This window comes from Pomacea canaliculata, linkage group LG12, assembly GCF_003073045.1.
Source record: "Pomacea canaliculata isolate SZHN2017 linkage group LG12, ASM307304v1, whole genome shotgun sequence".
Classification (NCBI taxonomy): Eukaryota; Metazoa; Mollusca; class Gastropoda; order Architaenioglossa; family Ampullariidae; genus Pomacea; species Pomacea canaliculata.
In genome coordinates, this window is record NC_037601.1 from 4,650,235 (window position 1) to 4,671,371 (window position 21,137).

General features: G+C 38.7%; 2 protein-coding genes across 4 annotated transcripts; both read right to left on the bottom strand.

Moving 5' to 3' along the window:
* Positions 1-1,293: 1,293 nt before the first annotated feature.
* On the bottom strand, positions 1,294-5,723 carry LOC112553409 (apoptotic chromatin condensation inducer in the nucleus-like). The gene is made up of 7 exons (XM_025220611.1): positions 5,477-5,723; positions 4,948-5,180; positions 4,343-4,450; positions 3,556-3,883; positions 3,293-3,411; positions 2,652-2,768; positions 1,294-2,233 (listed from the first exon to the last, which is right to left on the bottom strand). Exons 1-7 carry the CDS (start codon positions 5,718-5,720, stop codon positions 2,015-2,017), a joined length of 1,368 nt encoding a protein of 455 aa, XP_025076396.1. The 5' UTR covers positions 5,721-5,723; the 3' UTR covers positions 1,294-2,014.
* A 232-nt stretch (positions 5,724-5,955) lies between these two features.
* On the bottom strand, positions 5,956-21,021 carry LOC112553407 (serine/arginine repetitive matrix protein 2-like). Of its 3 annotated transcripts, XM_025220605.1 has the most exons (12): positions 20,853-21,018; positions 20,374-20,431; positions 20,125-20,144; positions 19,739-19,844; positions 16,396-16,590; positions 15,478-15,634; positions 12,653-14,696; positions 12,209-12,324; positions 11,595-11,664; positions 7,595-7,631; positions 7,088-7,257; positions 5,956-6,067 (listed from the first exon to the last, which is right to left on the bottom strand). In XM_025220605.1, the coding sequence occupies exons 1-12, from the start codon at positions 20,988-20,990 to the stop codon at positions 5,996-5,998; spliced, it is 3,183 nt and encodes a 1,060-aa protein (XP_025076390.1). In that variant the 5' UTR covers positions 20,991-21,018; the 3' UTR covers positions 5,956-5,995. The 3 variants fall into 3 exon arrangements, with proteins under 3 accessions (XP_025076390.1, XP_025076391.1, XP_025076392.1); XM_025220606.1 differs by lacking the exon at positions 16,396-16,590 and having other exon boundaries at positions 20,853-21,019; XM_025220607.1 differs by lacking the exons at positions 5,956-6,067; positions 7,088-7,257; positions 7,595-7,631 and adding an exon at positions 10,482-11,269 and having other exon boundaries at positions 20,853-21,021.
* Between the last annotated feature and the right edge of the window lie 116 nt (positions 21,022-21,137).

Genomic DNA, 21,137 nt, shown 5'->3' on the forward strand with positions numbered 1-21,137 from the left:
TGAGTGTGGCAAATAGGTACACTAGTAACTGAAAAAGAAATAGTGATGTTTGCTAGATGTACCATTCAGAATGAAAGATTTGCCCTTTCTTGCTCAGAGAATCTGCAATACCATCGAGTCGCCTGGGTGCAACGTTCTTGTAATATGATGTGCAACAGATGAGCTTCCAAACTGGGAGAAAGGATGCCTCCTTGCTAATACAGCTAGCTGTGGAATTATGAAATATATGCATCTCACATTTACCCCCAAGGAACAAGCCTGAAGGGCCTACCACACAGCCAACACTTCCACAGCATTCATGTGAAAGACTGTTCTCACTATTAAGCATCGACCTTGTTGTACCAGGAATAGGCCTATTCTGAAGTAGAGCAGAAATCCTACTGGAGCGCCATTGCCTTTCACACTAACGAACAAGCAAGTGTTGGGAGGGTGGCTGTTAAGGTCAAAGGTCTTGATGGTTGCACAGACCCAGGATCTGCAGTTTGTAGCCTTTTTACAAGGATTAGCCGAGTCTTCAAGCTTACACCCACCAGCACATCCTTGTTCTCTGAGAGCAAAGTTTATATATTTTGTAGCTGTGGTGTCACACAGTTGAGATGACCTGAAATACAACTTGAGGTTTATTTAGGTGAAAATAATGCTAATGTACGTTCACTTCAAGCTTGTGTCAGAAAAAAAATCCTATATTCTTAATCCATAAGCTGAAACTCACACTGTGGCAGAGGATATTACACCCCCTACCCCTGAGACATTATGTGCTAAACAATTTGTAGTCATTAGTGAACAGGGTACAAAGCAAGTCTACTGCTCCTACTGAAGTTGTTCTGGGTGTCTCCCACACTCGTCTGTTTTTGTCATACATTCACTCCAAGTTGGAACTAGTTTGAAACTAATGCACTCAAGCCCACATTTCTTTAATATCTGACTAAGGCACCCAACCAATGCCTACACCATATTCTGGGAATAAGATGGCCTGAAAAGATTTCCAAAAGAATGCCACTAGCCAAGACATCAAAAAAGTGCAACTGGGGCTGGATAGGACACACCCTGCACAAATCAGCTCACACCATTGCCAGGCACTCAACTGGAACCCTCAGGGGAAGAGAAGTGTTGGGAGACCAAAGCAGACTTGGAAAAAAACGGTAGAGAGCAAGCCAAAGGATGTCGGAACCACATGGGCCCAACTGAGGGTTGCTGCCCAAAACCAGGTCTGATGGTGAGGTGGTGTTGCAGCCCTGTGCTCCTTCGAGAAGTAACAAAGAATAAACTACTCTCACTAAGCAATACACGAAATGATGGTCTTTCAAATTTTATTTACACAAGTAAAAACAAAATATTCAATCTCAAATACAACTTTCTGCATGCCCAACGAGCAGGGCAGTTAACATTGATAAATGTTAAGACTGAAGAAGCTGATTCTGTGCAAAAGTGTCACACACACCTCCCATACATTCATTTTTAGTTTTCTATGGTACTGGTCATAAAATGCAATCTATTTTTTAGGGTGAGGGGAAAATTCAACAAGTCTTAAAAGAATCATGTAGGTATTACTAGACGCTCCCTTACAACAAAGTTTTAAATTGATTGGTTAATAAAGTATTGCATGAATCTGGACACTAAAATCTAAAAAAATTCTTACAAAAAAACAAAAAACCTCATCCTTGTGAAAGCAAAAATGATGAATTTCTAGAAATCAGAAATGCTGCCCTTGTTAACTTCTTGCATGTTTCAACTAGATTCATGACAAAACCCTTTAAGTTTTAGTCTAGAACCATAATAATTTGCTATAAATTACTATTGACCGTGACTATCCTCATTTTACACAACTCCATGAACACAAACATGCTCACGAATACACGTATCCATGTAAATGGGGAGAATAAGGGGACAGTTACCTAATTATAAAACAAATGTTATTTTTGAGCAAAGACCAAAATACAGGATGCTAGAGAAAAGGAAAACTTGGCTTAAATGAACTACCATAGAAGTTTTGGGGAATAGAGTCTTAACAGTTCTATCGCCGTCTGCGATCATGGCCTCGAGAGGAACTCCTTTCTTGGTTACCTCCCCTTTCTCGACTATCGTTTCCTGGTCCAGGCCGCCGCCTCTCACGGCCATTGTCTCGGCTACGCTCTCTTTCTTTTTGACGCTCTCGCTGTCGGATAAGCTCATTTTCCCGTTCTCGTTGCCTGTCTCTTTCAGCTCGTTCCCTACTTGGGCTTGGAGGAATTTCCTAAACACACAAACAAATAAACTGACAGCCATAAACAAGGTAAATTATTTTCACTGCTGACTGTAGACAGAAAGCAAACTTCTGGCAATGGCTTTTACCTTCTGGAGCCATAGTTATGGAATGAAAGTAAGGCACTGCCTTGTGGCAAAATGGGGGTAAATCAGAGGAGAATCTTGTCTCTGTAGTCACAGTGTCTGGACCATGAGGTATTTTTGGTGCATCATAACTAAAGAAACAAGGTGCTGACTCTTGATTTATGTTGCCTTGGGAGTAAAAATGTATCCTTGCTTCACAACTATGGCCCCAACCTGACATTTAGCTTAAACTGTCAGACCAAGATGAATTTGCATCATCAGTAAAGCACCTACTCCACTCAGCGAGGATAAGAAGCAAGAAGTTCTATTAAAGCAGCACCTACCCTCCGACGCTGTTCAACGGTCTTTTTCCTAGCTGCTTCCTCCTCTGCTTCCTCTTGCTCCATGCGCTTCTGTCTCTGGACTGCTCGCTCTTTCTTGGCTTGCATTTTCTGCAGATACTGTACATACAACCAACAAGATCTTTGCGTACAATGCCTCCTTAAAACACTAACAGAATTGCAAAATAGTTTTGTTGAAAAAAAAATCAGGTGACACAACAGATTTGTTGCTCTGTATTACTAAAATCATCTCCCTTAAAAACAAAACAACAACAACAAAACTGTTCTGATGATGTTTAACATCCATTTCCTTAGTTTAAAAAGTGTCCATTCTGTAGTTATTGTTTCAGGACTGGCATTTTTACATGTACCCTATGCAGAATTAAATACTAGTGTGATACTATGTTGCAGTAATGCAATTTTACTTGGTTTTTATACTCCATAATACTATTAAATATTACCACTATTAAAATGCATGCTCCAGTTGAAGTAACCTTTGTGAAACGTCAGCAGCTCTCTCACTGCCACTATTGAGATTTTCTGAGATACCCTGAACAGAGTGGCATTAATTTTTCACAAGGATGTGTGTGTAGGGTGTAGTGTTAATCTCATTCAAAGCCTGATCAAAGTCTTCTGGGCCTCACCTGCTCCTCTGTAAGTGGTAACCAGTAGATACAGGGAGTGGCCTTTGTCTTACGAAACAAATCATCCAGAAGTTTCGCAGGTGGTTCCTCCTCTACCTTGGGCTGCTCCACTGGGGGTGCTACAATAAAAATAACTGTTGCTAGAAAAGCCACTATTACCAGACACTTAACAATAATTTCCTTCAATTCTAAAATCCTTTTAATCCCATGTTTGAAGGGTTAAAAAAGCCTTGTACTTTAACCCTCTACAAAAATACCCTTACCTTTCTTCTCTTTTCGCTCTCTGCTCTTTGTTTGCTCGGGATGTCTGTGTTCTTTCTCTCGTTCCCGCTCCTTTTCACGAGGTCGGTCTCGTGACCTAGATCTGGGCCTAGCTGCAGGTCCCCGTTCAGATGACCTTGACCTCTTGCCCCTGTCCCACTCACGAACTGGTTTCTCCTCCCTCTTTCTTTCGGGTTCAGCAACAGGGCGCTTCTCGCGCTCTCGTTCTCGTTCACGAACGACAGGGGGTGAAGGTGGTTGGGGCGGCGGCGGTGGCTGAGGGCGTGGAGGGACAGGCCCTCCCTCTTCTTCTGCACGCCTTCGTTCAATCTGCCATGAGATTGCAGGGAAATATTTCAATCTGAAGTGATTCATATGATACGTTGTACAGTGAAATATTTGCAAAATATTGTATACTAGGATCATTCCCTTTTACTTTTATTGCTACAAAACATATGCTACATCCATAATAATGATTATGCAGGTCTGTCTGGAAAAAAACAGTCTTATAAGAGCTAACAATAAAGCTCATACCAAAACATGTCGCCACTGAGTAATTTCTGGCACTCACCCTTTACTAACAGCTTGCAGCTAAACTTTTCCCATTGTTCTTTTACACTGTTGACCATGATTGTCATGAATTACTATGATGTACACAACAAAATGAGATATACAAATGATCTATAATAATATTACTAACCACTCAGATCTCTAACCTGCTGAATGGGATAGCAGGGACACTATTATTACAGGAAAGGTAAAAATAAAGGTAAAGCATATGGAGTCTACCTCCTCTGGTGTGGCAAAGTCAACGCGTAGCAACTTGGGGTTAGACTGGGGCCATCGTGCTCCATGAAGAGCCTCTCGAGTCTTCACGGCGTCCTCTTCCTTCTCATACTGAAATACAAACACAGTTTGCAGTGAACCTTTTCTGTGAAACACAACTAGTCAGGTTTCATTTCTAAGTCATGGTCTCCTAGGCTTCATCGTACCACTCCTCCTTTTGTTTTGAAAGTTGTACACCACTAGCCAGATAAACATCACTCATACACTTAAAACAAAAAACAATAATAAACCAGTAATTCATCCTTTCATCAGCACTGCTGGTCACACATCCTCAGACACCAATAATATCAGGCAATTAGAAAAAACAAAAACAGGGTAAACAAAAACAGGGTAGCAGAAACTTCATAGCTTTGTAGTTTTAAATGAGCTTCTTCTTGCTTGCCAGCCATCTATATTGTATCTAAAGAGTGCACATTATTTGCGTAAGTTACCATGTTACAATGACTTAAGCATTCCTCCAAGGAGATTTAAGGAAAGCAGCAGAATATCCACTACCTTTAGATGAATTATTTCCATAGCCTGCAAATTTAGGGTAACTTGGAACTTACTGTAACATAGCAGTGTGACTTGATACTATTAATCCAAAAGCCTGATTCCACTATTTTCCCTGTACGGCCAAGCAGCTGCTTAAGCTGACCCAAAGTGAAAGGTCGAACAAGGTTCATTACGTGAACTACACAGTTTACAGGTCTGCGAGGAGGCGATGGTTCGCGAACGACGACTTCAGGTTCATCGGGTGTAACCAGAGGAGCATTCACATGGCGTCCTCCTTTGCTAGACTCTGACAAAGGATACAGAAATGAAGTTTGTTCTGTTAAATGGCTGTATAGACTTATAAAGTACAGAGATTAACTAAGAATTCAATTTTATTCAAAACCACAGTTTTATTTCCTATCTGAATAAAAGACTCCCAAAGCACTTTAACATATGTGAAACCATCTAAGCTAAGTCATTCTGTACTAAAAGTTTCTGATACAATACCCGATCATAAAAGAAAGCAAAAGAAGAAAAAAAGTTAAATTTGAAGCAGTCTTATAAATGCACACCTCCTTCCCAAGTTTAATACCATAAACTCACCTAAGGTTTGGATCTTTTCTGGAACATCATTCTTTATAACTTCCTTCTTTTTTTGTGGACTAGACTTTTCTAATTTGCCCTTTTTCAAAGCATTATCTGTGTTTGCTTTTGACTGCTTGTCTGGCTTCTCAACTTTGCCCATTTTAGCGGACAGATTGCTGTCAGCATCAGCATCATTCTCTTTTGTGTCATCACGAGTTTCAACTTTGCGGGCATCTTCCTCAGCTTCCTCCCCATCACGCATGACCTTTGCAAGCAGAGAAAAACGTTGCAAGAATAGCTTGAACTATAATAGTAGAATTTCAACTTGTATATGTAAAGAACCCTTTATTAAAAGACATTCAAGGACTGAGCAGGCGGGGAAAAAAATTTGACACAATAAGAACAAAGAGTACATTGCAGCATATTAATACCACTACTCGTTACACACATGCATGCATATGTGGGAATGTATACAAACCACTGTACGCTTTATTTTCACATCACGCTTGTCTGCATTCTGTTCTGGGGATTCTGTTTCTAAAGCATAGGCTCTCCAAATTCCAACTCCAAAACAGGTTCAGTTGGCAAACGCACATCTTCTATTAAACCCTGGTAAAAGAGGCAGAAAAAAAGAGACCTGCAACAACTGACATTTTCTATGCTTTATTGCCCCAATAAGATTTATTTCATGGATTACTTTTTTCCGTAGTGCTGATTTTTACATGCCACAATGGAGATTCGTTCTAAGTTAATGCAAACTTTATTTGGCGTTCCCTCTTTTACTTCTGTGTATGACATCACTTATTATCATGAAGCGTAATGTTCTGATCAAGCATGCTGCAAATCATCGTGAAATTCTCTCATCGCAGATTTCCTTCCCTGCTCCCTGATATAACCATCTTCTTCTTGTTTCTAATCACCCCCAGTGGAGCATAGGGCCACAACTACACCACACCATTGGACCCAGTTCTGGGCGTCCCTTTTCAGTTGGGTCCATGTCATGCCAGCCTGCCTCTGCCTCGCTGTGGACCGATATCCTCCATGTCTGTCTGGGTCTCCCAACCCTGTGCCTCCCCACTTGGGTTTCAGCCCAGGGCTTGTCTTGTTAAATTGTCGGCCAGCTTTTGCAAGGTGTGACCGATCCCGCCCCACTTCCGCTTCTTGATGTCTTGGCTGGCAGGTTTTTGGTTGGTTCTCTCCCACAGGTCTATACTGGAGATCTTCTCGGGCCATCTGATGTTGAGGTTGTGGCGCAGACATCTGTTGACGAATGTCTGAATCTTCTTGGTGATGGTGTTTGTCACACGCCATGTCTCAGATCCATATAGAAGGAATAACCATCTAGATCTATGAATAACCTGCCTGATCAACGGTGACAGGTATTTCTTGCCGTAGTCAAAGATGGAAGGAGAGCTGCACTATACTTTCATATTGTTTCTAAATACTTTTATGCATCATGCAGAATTTAAACATAATTGGCAAATACCGTTAGCTTCCATGTACCATGACAAGTGGCCTTGTGTGTGGGTAAAATGTTCTACACAATTTACATTTACATGATAGAGAAAACACATTGACTTTTATTTACTTTCTTTTATCCTTTTCACTTATACACTAAAAAGTACAAACCTTCAAGGAGTCAGTAGAAATCTCAATGGTAGAAACACGCTGCTTGCTTGTATTTGTTTTTGACTGTGAAGATCCCCATTTGCGCTTACGGGCAGGTTTTTCTTTACTCTGAGAGATATTTTCCTTGTCTGCTGTGATGTCTTCTGATTTAGCTTGTCCTTCACTGGAGACTGTGAAATATACATAAATGCATCTAAATGATATAATATATTATTTAAAAGATTAAATGGGAATCAAAAGACACATAATCTCAGGAACACTTAAAAAATAATTTGGTAGGAAATTTAGAAGTGAAAAAATGGTAAGTGTTTATTTTCTCAACTCTCTGAAACAATGATAAGACGTGTCTATTACAAGCAAGTTGATGACTGAAATGCACTGTGAACACTCACATCATTTTGAGCTTATATTTTATGGGCTCCCACAAAGTTATTATACAATAGATATTTAAAAAAAAAGGAAAAGAAACATCAACTTGGGTCTATTCCTTCTCATATAAACTACTACCTCTTGATCCAAGTCGGCGGAAACTTCTTGCCTCTATCTGAAACAGAATAAAAGCACCAACATAAAATGCATTTTGAAATCATTGTATACAGTTTCACTTAAAGTGTTAACCTGCAAATGATGCCATGACTTAAAATGAGCAGTAAAATAAGCAGACCCTGAGGACTAATAAGAATGTTTTCTCCCTGGAATCTTGTTAATTAGCAAATCACTGGGACATCTCTAAATAATCTGGATATTTCCCAAATCTACTCATGTGGCGTTCATAATGCGCACATAACAACTAGCTATATAAAAGGACTAAAATTGATCTACTTGTTGCAGCACATCTCAGAGATATTGACAATGATAGGTGCACTAGAAACTGCCAATAAAATATTTTATCCTTTAGAAATTTGTATTTGTAAGAGGTAATAGGAAGGTTCATTCCAAAGAAAAACTAGCATTTGGATCCGATCAGACTATGTACTGCCACTGAGATGCCAAGTGTAACTGTGGGGAAGATCGATCTAAATGCTGGAGTGAGATTAATGTGCATGTTTCAACCGATTCTGTTGTCAGTTTTCATCAAACATTGAATAATGACCAACCAGTGATCAAATTCAAAAAGGGAATTATACAACTCAGCTGAATGTGAATCGTGGGTAGTCTATTTTTCTTCTTCTTTTTTTTTTTTGGAGGGGGGGAGGCAGAAGAGGATCTTTGTCACATTTTTGCATCTCTAGACTTCTTCACGTATGTACAACCACTGAATATGAACGTATTTATAAAAAGATAGACCTTGCCACTTCAGTCCTAACTGAATAAGTATTTTCATTTTTTTCTTAAGATAACTGGTGGAAACCAAAGCATGTATGTACATCTGCCATACCTTGGTACCCAAAAGACCTGCAACAAACTAAGCAATAAATGAACAAAACCAACATCCTTTCAGCAGAAGGAGGAAAGAAAAACAATACCGGCTGAAACCCTTTTGTTATAATGATGTGCTCCCTGAGTGATTTGAACTTTTGACTGAATGATGGAAAAGCTATCGTGAGACGTGAGACGCAATCCTGGGTCTGTCGGATGGAAGAGGAGGAACCTCTGTTGATGCCATAAAGGGCTGTCACAGCTACAACGATGGGGGGTGATGTCGCTCCAACTGCCGCAAGGGCTGTCACAGCTAGAAGGATGGGGTAGTGTTGTTCCAACTGCCACATGGGGCTGTCACAGCTACAAGGATCAGGTGATGTCAGTCCAGCTACCAAATGGGGCAGCCAAAGGTAGTAGCATCAAGCCAATGTCTCTTTAAGTGCATTCAAATGTATCCTAAAGCTTGCCATAGGTGTGTTGCTAGATATTATGAAGAACAATCCCTTGGCTGGTAATCACTGTGTTCAAGTGTTCCTGTTCTCAAGTCCAAAATTCACACACAAAAAAAAAAAAAAAAGAAAGAAAAGAAAACAGTCATATCCCATGTGTTCCTGAATAAATTTTGATCGGCACAAATGAAAAATCCAGTTTCAGAATAAGCTTAATAAGGAGTTCTTGTTGGTTGCTGAAACATCACATGCTGCAAACATGGAGCACTTCTGTGTCTTATTTATTTTTGACACTTAGTAAAGAGTAGGATTGCTACTCAAAAGTGTTCTTGACGTCAAAACTAGGCATTTCTGTTAAGTAACAATCTGATGTCTGAATGTCTCACAATGTTTTTGGTGACACGCAATATCTGTAGTTTTCAGGAATAAGTCCATTCTCCTCTCGAAGTAAAAGATGAAGAAAAAGGTAATTTTGTCACTGTCACTGTATACACATCTTCAAGTCAACCATGTATGGTAGCAGACCAACACAGGAGCTGTGGTATTTAAAAACTGGATTTTCTTTCTTACCAAGTAGCCAGTCCAACCAAATTAATAAATTAATGTCACAGGTTTTGTATTAGGGCTATACAGTCAACTACACCCAGTGAAGATCACAAATCACTTAGAAGAAAGCTGTTCTTGTCTCCAGGAACGAGGAATGAAAGCTTGTCCATATATGCTGCTGCCTCTACAAGTTTCGGTCCTGTAGATGATGCTTCGGCTGGCACCCAGCTGTTCAAAAGCTCACAGTTTCTCTGGGATTGTGTTGGAGATCCATAGTAAATGTCAAAAGTGTTCAGGACAACCCCAGCTTACTATGATCATGGTATTCGATCTAGGAAGCTAATTAAGCTGAACAGGAGCTTTGCATTAGACACAGGAAATTCAGATCAAGTATTTATCTCAACTAAGGCAAATGACAAATACAGATTATGTCAGTGTAGTTCCATTACAAGGTAGATACTGCCAGGTTGCCAACACTTAGTGAGTGTGCAATTTCCAATTGGAAAATCAAATGATGTTTTAAAAAACCAAGACAAAAACAACTTGCCATTTCAATTCTCAATTACATACCAGCCATAATACTTTCACACATACAGGAACATGTTGTAAAATGTTAGTTGTTAGTTCACACTTCTTTGATAGTGAACTATAATGGCACGACAGTCCATGACAATTCTCCACCTCCATAAACAACCCATACATGAAATTAAAAAAAAAAAAAAAAAAATGCAAAAACAAGGAAAGCATATTTGCAGTGAGAAGAGATGGACAATATTTACAGAGATGTCTTTGGTTCTAAATTTTGCAAGTGTTCCAGATATTTTTTTAGCAACTAGCATTTCATCTTAAAAGTACTGTAGGGAGCAACCACCTCTACAAAGGCAGCCACTGTGCAGTACTTGCTGAATCCAACAAACAAAAGACTAATATTGTTACAGAAATAATGCTACTGTAATAAAATTCTACTGCCATTGTCATGTTTCTTGAACAACAGTAATTTCAGTAAAAAAAAAACTTAAAAGGTAATTTTTTTAAAAAAAAAATAAAGAACTGTCTCAGGATAAGGACAGTAACATCTAGACAATGAATGCTGTCTGCTAAAACTTATTGGACTATGCTTGCAGATGTTTTGTCTCAGGTAATCCAAACATTTATAAATGAACAATCCTTCTGAGCTCACACATACCTAGACTCTTTCGCAAGGCTCCATGAATCTCATGTTCCTTAGTTTTGTAAAATAATTTTAACTAATGAAAGTAATGTAACACACTTCGCCAGCACACAGTATGTGCACACACAGTCATTAAAAAACAGGAGACTTTGTCCACAACTTATTTGGCTGAAGAACTTTTCCTTTTGATGTCTGTTGTGTCTAACAGTTTGTGAAGAGTGTCTGAAATGGGCTTTCATAGTTTTCTAGTGATGACCAGTCAGTTCACCCAGATCATATATTCACAAGATGTACAACTGGATATGTTGAATCACACAAAGCTGGAGATTTTGTCATTCACAAAGTCACTGTGTCTCTGAGAGTAAGTATGAGGAATGTCACTATCTCCCAACTAGAGTCCACAGTAAGCAGCTTTAAAAACATAGGTATCTGCTTCAGCAATATGGGGGCTAAGTAGAGCATGTCGGATCCAGCTTGGCATTAGACTCGTGAAACAGGAGTGATGACCTCTATGGCGTCTGACAGCACCATCAGGGAGTCAGGTCAGGGCAAAGGGCCCAGCATGCAGGTCACGTTCTCAAGGCAACCAAAACGGCAAACGACCTTCCTCTGTCATCCAGCAGGGCCCAAGTGCGTCTCATTTGTGTGCCCTATCTACCGACGATGCCAGAGACCACAGGATATATCAAGTGACATATTTAAATGACACACAAACGTACTTTAAACTTAAGACAACTGTTGCCTCCTACTGATAAAAAGTAGGTCACTTAGGAAAAATGTCCAAAGAGGGAAGGTAGGCCTGATGAACTTTACCTCCATTAAAAATACATTCTAGCCGAAGACCTATACCCACCCCACCTGATTAAATAAAGGTTAAACACCTTTGTGCTAAAGGAATCTTGAAATGATGATGCACAAAGCTGGAAAAAAAAATCAACATACTAATAAGAAATAAAGAGGAAAGGGGAATGTAACTCACCTTTGCAGCTCCTTTTATATCATTACCAACATCTTTACCAATTTCATCAGTGTCACTTGTTCCTGATGCTCTGAAAGCAATGGATAGATATAAAAGCAAATGTGCAGACATTAGCATGATTTTCTCACCATCACACAGCCTTAGACATCTGATTCTATGAGCATTGTATCTATTTCCTTTAATTCATCACCTCTGTACGTTTGCATCCATCATCCTATTTCTGATCACGTGTTGGCATGTGAGTTTTCACTCTTGCGGTCTGGCTGTAGGTACCTGATGCATGTTTGCAGAACCAATCGTCACTGCAACTCATTCATTCCACGTGCCATTCACTTGATTGACACTTCTGGTTGTGATCTTGTACTAGCCAGAGGTGGCCTGGGGTCACCAACTGTATCTGCTGTTGTTGGGAATGTGTGAGTGTGTGGGAGAGAGAATGTGTGTGACAGACACAATTTCAACATTGATATTTATATTACCTCTTTTATATCATATATATCCATACATGATTGCTAGTATGAGCACTATCTTGAATTGCCCATGGTGATCAACAAAGTTGTATTGTTTAGGAATTTAATGCGCCATAACTCTCTACTGGATTTTTTTTTTTTTACCTAGCCAACTTTCTTGGTGGACTTTTGCTAGAACTGTTTTCACCCATGGTCTCTCTCTTTTTCTTTGTGGCTTCAGCACTGCCCTCATGCTTAACAGCTGCACTTTTTCTGCCTCCCTGAGGAACAAAACAGGTAACATCGGAAATATTAAGTGCTCGAGGTTCACATAAAAATATATAAAGAAAAAAAAAAAGGCAAAACTTTCTATTGTTGAACAAATTTAACTTATTGTTTACAAAATAACAGAAGTTATTTCAGATATCCTGAGGATTCATTGTTTATTGCAACTATTTTTACACTTTATGAAAAAGTGTATGCTTGTTTCTTTATATAGACTTTCCCATTAAAAAAGAAATCAAACAAAATCATAATTTTTTTAAAATACAGTATTAATATTTCCTCTCAAGATTACTTATGCCTTTGCATAAATGATGTATTTTTTACCTTTGCTTCATTTGTTGAAGGAGAGGGTGATCTAGAAACAGATTTACGAGGTGACCTCTTGCTAGCTGTGCTCTTCATGCTTCTTGGTTCCTCCTCCTCTGTATCAGAGCTCTCAGACTTTGAGGAGCTAGATCTTGAGCTGGAACTTGAAGATCTGTTCTTACGAGAAACAGATCGAGATTGTGAACGAGATCTAGAACTTGCTGATGAAGAACTATCTTTCCTCTTTTGGCCACGAGACTTTTCTCTTGGAGCTGGTGATCTGGATGTAGACCTACTCCTTGATGGTGAGTCTTCACTTTGTGATGGCTGTGGCTGTTTATCTTCCAAAACTGTTGTTTCATTAATATTGGGTTCTTTACGTATACTTTGTGAAACTGTACCTAACATATTTTTTGTTCCTTCATATTCTGCATTCTGTGAAGTATCTGACTGCTGTTCATTTTTAATGCCTTTACTATTTTCCTCTGACTTCTGATTGGCAGGCAGTTTTTCGGTTATCTCATGTGACACTAATTGAGCTGCAGGATTAGTACCACTTTCAACATTATCATTGGGAACTTCAGACATTTCTGCAACATCATTTGAATCGCCCTGACGTTCCTGAGGCATATCCTCTTCTTTCTGGTTTTTAAATTTATGAAGACTCTGTTCAGAGTTCTCTGTGTCATCTTTTTCTTCCTCAAGGTTGGAAGACACGCCTTTCAAGTGAACTTCTGGAAACTTTTCCTGCTCACCACGCTTTGCACCTTCTTCCTTGGACCTGCTGCGCCAGATACGTTTTTGACGAGACTCTGTAGGCCTGGAATCTTCACAAGCATCAGAAGCCACTTCTTTATTCTTCTCAATCAATTTATCCACCTTTTCTTTTGTATAATCTGTCTTGGTGGAACTAGGCACTTCAGTGTCCTCTTTGGCAGCCTGTTCTTCTCCAACATCTGGCTGTCTATCTATAAAGTCTCTTCCTGATGTGACTTGCTGTTCGCTGCTGCCAGCCTTTCTTATGAATTCCTCTTCTTGCAGCTTCTTGTCTGCTTTATCGCCACTGATGTCTCCTAAAGTTTTCTCTGTTTGCTCAGAGCTCTCTTTCAACTCATCTTTTGATAAACTTTTTCTATCCCTTCCAGAAATCTTTGAAAGCTTTTGCTCTTTTGAATCACTATCTGCTCTTTCTCCTGTAGATCCTTCTTTAAGCAGATCTGTCTGCTCAGAAAGCTGAAAATTTACCACTGTTTCTTCACAAACCACAGAATTTTCTTCTCTCTTTTTGGGAACAAGCTGTTCAGATGTTTCATCAGAAGACACCAAAGCTCTTTTAAATGTATCTGGCTTGCCGGCTGCTTCAGACGGGGCAACGTCACTTTCGACTGGCTTTAAATCTGATGAAGAACGACTCCAACGAGACCCTCTTTTTGGTTTTGGAACTACTACTTCGGATTCTTCAGAGGAAGCTTCAGTCTTCTTTGTCTGTCTAAGACGTGTTTCCTTTTCCAATTCAACACTCTTTCCAACCTCTGTTAGTGATTTCTGAACCCCCTCTTCAGACGCTATTTCTTGGCCCTCCCTTTTAGTTGGCTGTGAATGCTCTGCAAGCTTCTCAATGAGAGGCACCTGGCTGGAGCTGGAAGGCAGCTCTTTTGGACTGGTTTCTTTAGCATCAGGAGAAGAAAAAGAGATTGTTTTGTCTTCTACTGTACCTTCCCTCACTTCCAAAGGTTCTTGTTCTCTCCTCCCAGATTCTTCTACATTCTGCTGTTGTGAGTTAGAAGCTCTGGCTGCCTGAGCTGATCGTCTGCTTGATCGACGAATTAGAGTTTTCTCAGCTATATCATCTGGGCTTTTGGATTTTGAACGCGAGGGGCGTGATGTGTTCCTAGGTCTGCTGACCCGCTGGGTCTCAGCTTTCCCTCTACTGGATGTCTTAGGAGACGGAGAACGAGATGATGAGCGGGACTCCTTGCGGCTGCTCCGACCTCTTCCATGCTTATGACCACCTTTATGCCCCTTTGTTGACTGAAATCTCTCAGGACTCCTTGAACGTGAACTATAAACAAAAATATTTCCCCAAAATAAAAACTCTCCAAAAGCACTTCGAGCAAAGCAATAGCTTTATATATATTTTTTTTAACACAAAAAGGCAATTCGCGACCCTCCATGACGAAATGAGTCTTAAGTTGGAAATTTGAGATTTGCCAAATTGCATATTTTAAAAAGTACAGGTTCTGAACTTTCTTTTGATACAAAAGTCTAGTCCTAAAATTATGTAAGCTATAAACGTTTGAAGCGTGAAAGTATGGTGGCGGCCATTTTGAGAAAAGCGGGTTCAAAGATTAGCTTCGAGATGGCAGAGCAGGTTTGTTTACTACTAAACTTTTGCAGACAAATCTTTTGATCGGTTCATATTTGATTCGTTCTTTAAAGAAATTGAACATACAGACTCTGGGCTTTCGGGCAAGGTATAGCACCATGGGATGGGGTTATGACTGGGGAACATTATCAATCAGCGTTTGAATTTCGTCTGAAATTGGTATAGATCGCAGCAGGGTACCTCGATTAAAAAGTATATAATGTCGATTTTTTAACTTTTATTTTAACATAGCAGTATTTCTTGATAGTTTTATAACCAAGGAATCCATTTTTAATGAAAAGTCAAACTGCACAAAATTAACCCCTATCACCTTTTGGGGCCTCTAGGACAACACTGTTCCCCGCGACTTAAGACCCATTTCATCATGGACGGTCACATTTTATCTTCATATCAGATGGACGTTAAAAGAAGAAACACCCTAAAATGATGACAATACACCTGGTAGTATATCCCTTACCGAGAAGAAGACCCTGATCTATGTCTTTTATGGTGCCCACTCTCACGTGGAGATGGTGAGCGTGTCTGCTTTGATTTTTTCACCTCTGGTTCAGTTGAGTCGGCATCGCCTTTCTCATTGGTGCTTTCTACCACTTCTCTTTTTTGTGCAGCTTCATCTGCAGAGGTTAGAGAAAGAAGAAACATCACTAAAAGTAGCACTCAAGTTAACGCTGATTATACTTTACAAAGTTCATGCAACGTGTTTAGATAAAGAGTGTACTGAAGCTAGAAATAGTACCATTTATGCCCCAGAAGAATGCCTTCTGCAAATGTCTGAGCTGCAGGATAATAGGTGTTATTAACCATCTTAGCAAGATTGTGCTCAAAGTTATTTTTTAATTGACTACAACCTAAAGGAATAAGCCGTGTTTAGATCAGAAGACAACATGCTTAAGCACATTTTTTAACTGCCGAATCACTGATTAAAGTGCACACAATACCAGAATGAACTATTGCAGAGCATTATAGACTTCAAAGTTTTGATTATGTCTGGCACGAAGCGCCTTGCCATTTACTAAAATCACCTAGTAAAGGGAGAGTCTCCTAGTTCAAGTGACTGAGGCACTCTAGAAGATCCAGCAGTGGAGTTTTTGAGAACACCCAGACTAGCAATGTTCTTTCAATTATAGTTGGAGGATGTCAAGTCAGGAAACACAGTAACTGGAGCTGACCAAAACATTGCTGACTTTGTCTATATTCTATCCAGACATCACGTCAGTAATGTTGTAGGATCTTTTCGGATCATATTTACTGCCCGGAATACCCGTCCACGTGATAATGGAAAGTGGTAGACATTGTTTGTATACATCCAATCAGAACCGAAATTTTAGAAGAAAATTATTGCAGTTTTCACATTAAAACGAAAGCAGAGACTCACTTTTTTCTTTAGACCGATAATGACGACTTCGACTCTTCGCCATTTCCAAATCACTAGTACTAACACCGGCAGGTGCGTCTGTGGCGGCCTTGACCTCAGCTTCTGACGTCACTTCCTTCGACTTATTTTCCTCTTCTGCAATCGATTGTTGCGATTCATCGGCAGATTCTTCGGCCGACTGTCGTTTTCTCTCCTCTGTACATTGACGAAGAAAGTTTACTCTAATAAATCAAATGCTATCGCAGCAGTCTTCGACAATAGGGCGGTCATCCCTTCCCTCCCTGACGTTAGCTACTGATATTGGTGCATGCATGATTGCATGCAGACCTACATAAGCGGGGCCATCCACTCGCTATGTGTCACTTATATTCGAAGGTATTTGTAGGCGGTTAATTAAATAATGAAAATTATTATCTGTCAATGCTACAGTAATTAAAAGAATACAAGCCTTCTTTAAAACGATCTAGTCTGCACCCCAAATCGGCTTAACTGAAATGAATACGAATTTGAAAGCCAACGGAAGTTACAATTAAAAACGTGCGACTTGACGCATGTATGCTAAATTTTGTTCTTGGAATTGCATTTTGGAAATATTATGAAGTTGTGATGAATTTTATGGGGGTATGTAAAGTTTTCTAATGGTCAACCCTGACTATTTTTTTTTTTAAATCTCATAAGGTTTAAACTTTCTTTCTAAAACAACACTTTTCAGAATTTTTAAAACATTTTGTAGGACAGAATGACGGTGCAACTGATGTGAAAGCATAACTGAATAATGTCAGAAGTCAAGAACATCCATTCCATATTTTACTGCTTCTTGTAAGAGAAAAATATTCACATAACAGCACTTACTGCACAATCTGAACGAAGAACTATCATGTGATAATATAAACAGAAATCACTGGCAAACAAGAAAACCAGGACAATATCATGTACGACTTTTTTCAAAGACTATAATACAGTACCTTATTTAGTTAATTTCATTGACATGCTAAAATACATGTCACTTTAATGCATCCATGTACTAATGTTTGAAATTTTTACTTCATGAATTTATATAAGAATTTAAAAAATGAGCTTGATAAAAGTATGATTGCTTGCATAACCATTTGTTTTATTTTGTCACAAATTTTTCAGTTCTACACGAAATACATGAAAAGAGTAGTCCTCACAATCTGTGAGTCCAAGAAATAATGTGAAATGCATGAAGTGCCGTGTTTATGCTGATACAAAGGAAATACTTGCTCAATATTATTTGTTGCTTTGGTACCATCTTAGAAGGGTGGGATCTTGTTAATATTTATTAATTACAAGAAAATATTTAAAAGCTTGCCTTCTGGATGAAGTTTGTTAAATAATGTCTTGAGCTGCAATCATTCTATGATTATCACCATAACACAATCTAATGCATGCAAGTAATTGCTTTCTTCCCCTTTGTGTATTTTTTCATGAGCATGGTCATTTGGCTAAACAGATTCCTCTATCTCCTGTTAAAGACATCAAAACCTTTACATGCAATGAAAATGTGAATATTTGTAATGATGTAATATATGTTACAACAAATGCCAAAAAAAAAAAAAAAAAAAAAAAAAACAACAAACAAAAAAAAAAACAACCCAAACCAATGAATTAGGTCTTGTAGAGGGCTATTCTTTATGCCTTGTAATGAGGTTGATATACTCAAGATTTTTAAAAGGGGAATTAACTACCTAAATATCTATTACTACAAAAATATGATAATTATTTTAATGTTACTATAAATAACCAACCATATAAACTGTAATATTTCTTACATATAAATATTACTCGTTAACATCACATGCTACCATCTGTTTTGCTCCATCCCCACAAAAACATCAACTAGACAAATTTACATCTCAATCCAATCTAGTTAAGAGTTTTTAAAAATATACATTTTTTTGATAGAGAGTTCTGTATCTTCTTTCTTAAGTCCAGAACTGTAGGATAATTTTAAAAATTTAATGGCTGTTGCTACTGACAATGCCAAATCTCTTGTGTAAAAGAGATGTACAAAATTAACATTATAAACACATTAACAATGTTCTGTATACATATGTGCAGACACTTCAGCAACTAAACAGTCTTCTGCATAGTCAGGGTTAGGGTGATATTTATTTTTATTCCAAAACTATGTGAACCAAAAAGGATGAAATTCAATTATTTAAAGTGGAGTTAGGTGATCCATTTTTTTAGAAAGGAGTTATATCCCTTAACACAAACAATAAGAACCTTTCAAACAATGACAGTGTCATAAGGGAACATCAAGATGACTACTAACATTTTCACCATTTTGAAGCCTATTTCACAAATTTATGTTGTTTTTTTATCATCAAGAGTTAGTTCTGTGCATTTTTTATACATGTGACTATGGAATTGTAGAGGGCCGGACATGTCATGAGAATCATGAACCAGCCTGATTCAAGGCCAGGTGAAACAATGGACTGGTGAGTGGGAGCAAGTTGAAACAATAGGTGGGTGACGAGTGATCGCTGATCAGGGAGGACAGGAGGCCTTGATTGATGACAGGGTCATGACCTGGGTGTGGGGGGTGGGAGAGTTACAGGTGCGGGTGTTAATTGAAAGACAGGTACGAACACAGTTTGTTTTGTTTTCTTTGCCACCCAGCAGTCAGAGGTTGATGGGGCTGACCGTGAGAAAGAGGAATGGTAGATGTCATAGGTACCTGAGTATAGCGCGGTGGGATATAGTCACCTTAGTTAAAGATTGATAGCGTTGGGACAAGTTTATTGTAGTTCAGAGGGACCACGTGCTCTAGTGGTATATAGGCTAGGACAGAGCGGTAGTCGGGGCCTTTTCCCAAACACACCAGCAGGGACTACCGTCCCCGAGCATCACATCAGCTGTAGGCAGCAAGTATGTGGGGGCCTGTTCTACCAGAACGTCAATGCAGCGGTGACCATTTTTACCAGCATTAAAGGGTCACACACCTGCTGACTGTTCCTGCCTTTTTGGTTTGAGTGCTGGACGTGTGTTGTCGTCACCATACAACCCCCCCCACTCGGTTACAGAATCATGGCAATCATGTGTCTTCAATAACTGTATGTCCAACAATAATTTTTTCGAAAATACAATTGGCTATAGCTAATATCCTTTGGATTTACAAGTGCTATTTAATGTTGGAACTTAAAAATCATAAATATGAGTTCTCCTCTTTAGTTTTTTTAAAGACTTAAATTAGCTCAAATCTGTGCATGTCTGGGTATCACTGTGAAGGTCAATGACATGGCTAATAAGTTAAACGTCTTACAGAAGGAATTTGACCATGTGATTTTTATTCCCTGGTGAAAAAATCTCCACTTACCCTCCACTTTTTTCTTAATTTCCCTTTGTCGTTCAAGGTTGCGCTGCTGTTGCAACAGGTACTGCTTGATAAAATCATTTTTGCCAGTCACTTCATCATCTTGCAGCTGCAACATAAAGCATTTGCTAGAAACATAAACCAAAAAAAGGGTGAATGTAGCAAAGAAGAAAAATTTTTATGTCAAGATTAAGATAACAGAATATAAAACCTATTTCAATAATAATATTAAATATTAGAGAAGAATACATAAGTTCATACCAACATTTACATCTTCCCCCCATCTTCTCACTATCTCCCTATCTTACTCTCTTTCATGCACATTTATAACCCTCTAACCTTAAAAAAGGAAGAAAAAAATCGATATTTGAAGAAAAGAAAATACTTACTGCTAGATTTGGCGCTTTTGCTGCAACAGACAATAAAAAAATTTATTTAAAAACACAAACAATTTGTTTTGGCGTTCAGTTTTCAAAATTAGTAGGTTTTTTTAAAGCTATTTTCCAGTATATCTACACCACAGCTTTACACAGCAGATATCCTTGAAATGTACTCTTGATTATAGACAAGGCAATATGGGAATAGTGTTTATTAGTATACAAAGCTATGCCTGACTGTAATAAAGGTAGATAACTCACCTTCGTCACCAGACGACGCAGCTTGTGCTTCCGAGTGAAGCTTCTCCAAACGAAGTTGCTGAAATGATTATGTCTCATGTATAATAAAGAAATATAAGAAATATTATGGATAGTACAAAATGAAAGTTCATTGGCGTAAACAAGAATGGGCGAAATAAAGTAATTAAACACCGAAAGGTTACATAATAATTAGTATGCTTAAGTTGGACGATGTACCGATATACCACTACATTAACTGGAACAGAATTCCTCTGTTAACGTAAATTACGTCAGGAATAGAATATACTAATCAGTCGCTGTAAGCTATATCAATTTAACGTTTGTAACATACATTATGAAAGTATCATTTACTTAAAGAGTATAATTTTCAGATTTCTTTTCTAATGTTTGCTTTTCAGCTTGTTGATACGGGGATGTGGTGCCCTACATTCCATCACGATCAAGAACACGCTCGATCGACTCTAAAACTTTGATCTTACCGCTCTAAGACGGTCAGTTAGCTGTGTCTTGCTTCCTCCCTTTGAAAGTCCTCTTTGTTCCAGCTCTCTTTTCAAATCCACAACACGAAGTTCTGAAAGAAGTTTACCATTCAACGTAATATCGCTATCGTCCGCCATTTTGGGGGAAACAACGCTGCCTTCGTCAATATCCGATCACACCAAAAATTTCCGTCATCCAAATATCGGTTTACATTCCTCATCACTAAACAAGAAATAAATACATTAATCTTTATTTTGGTTCTATCAGAATTTGAATTTATTTTT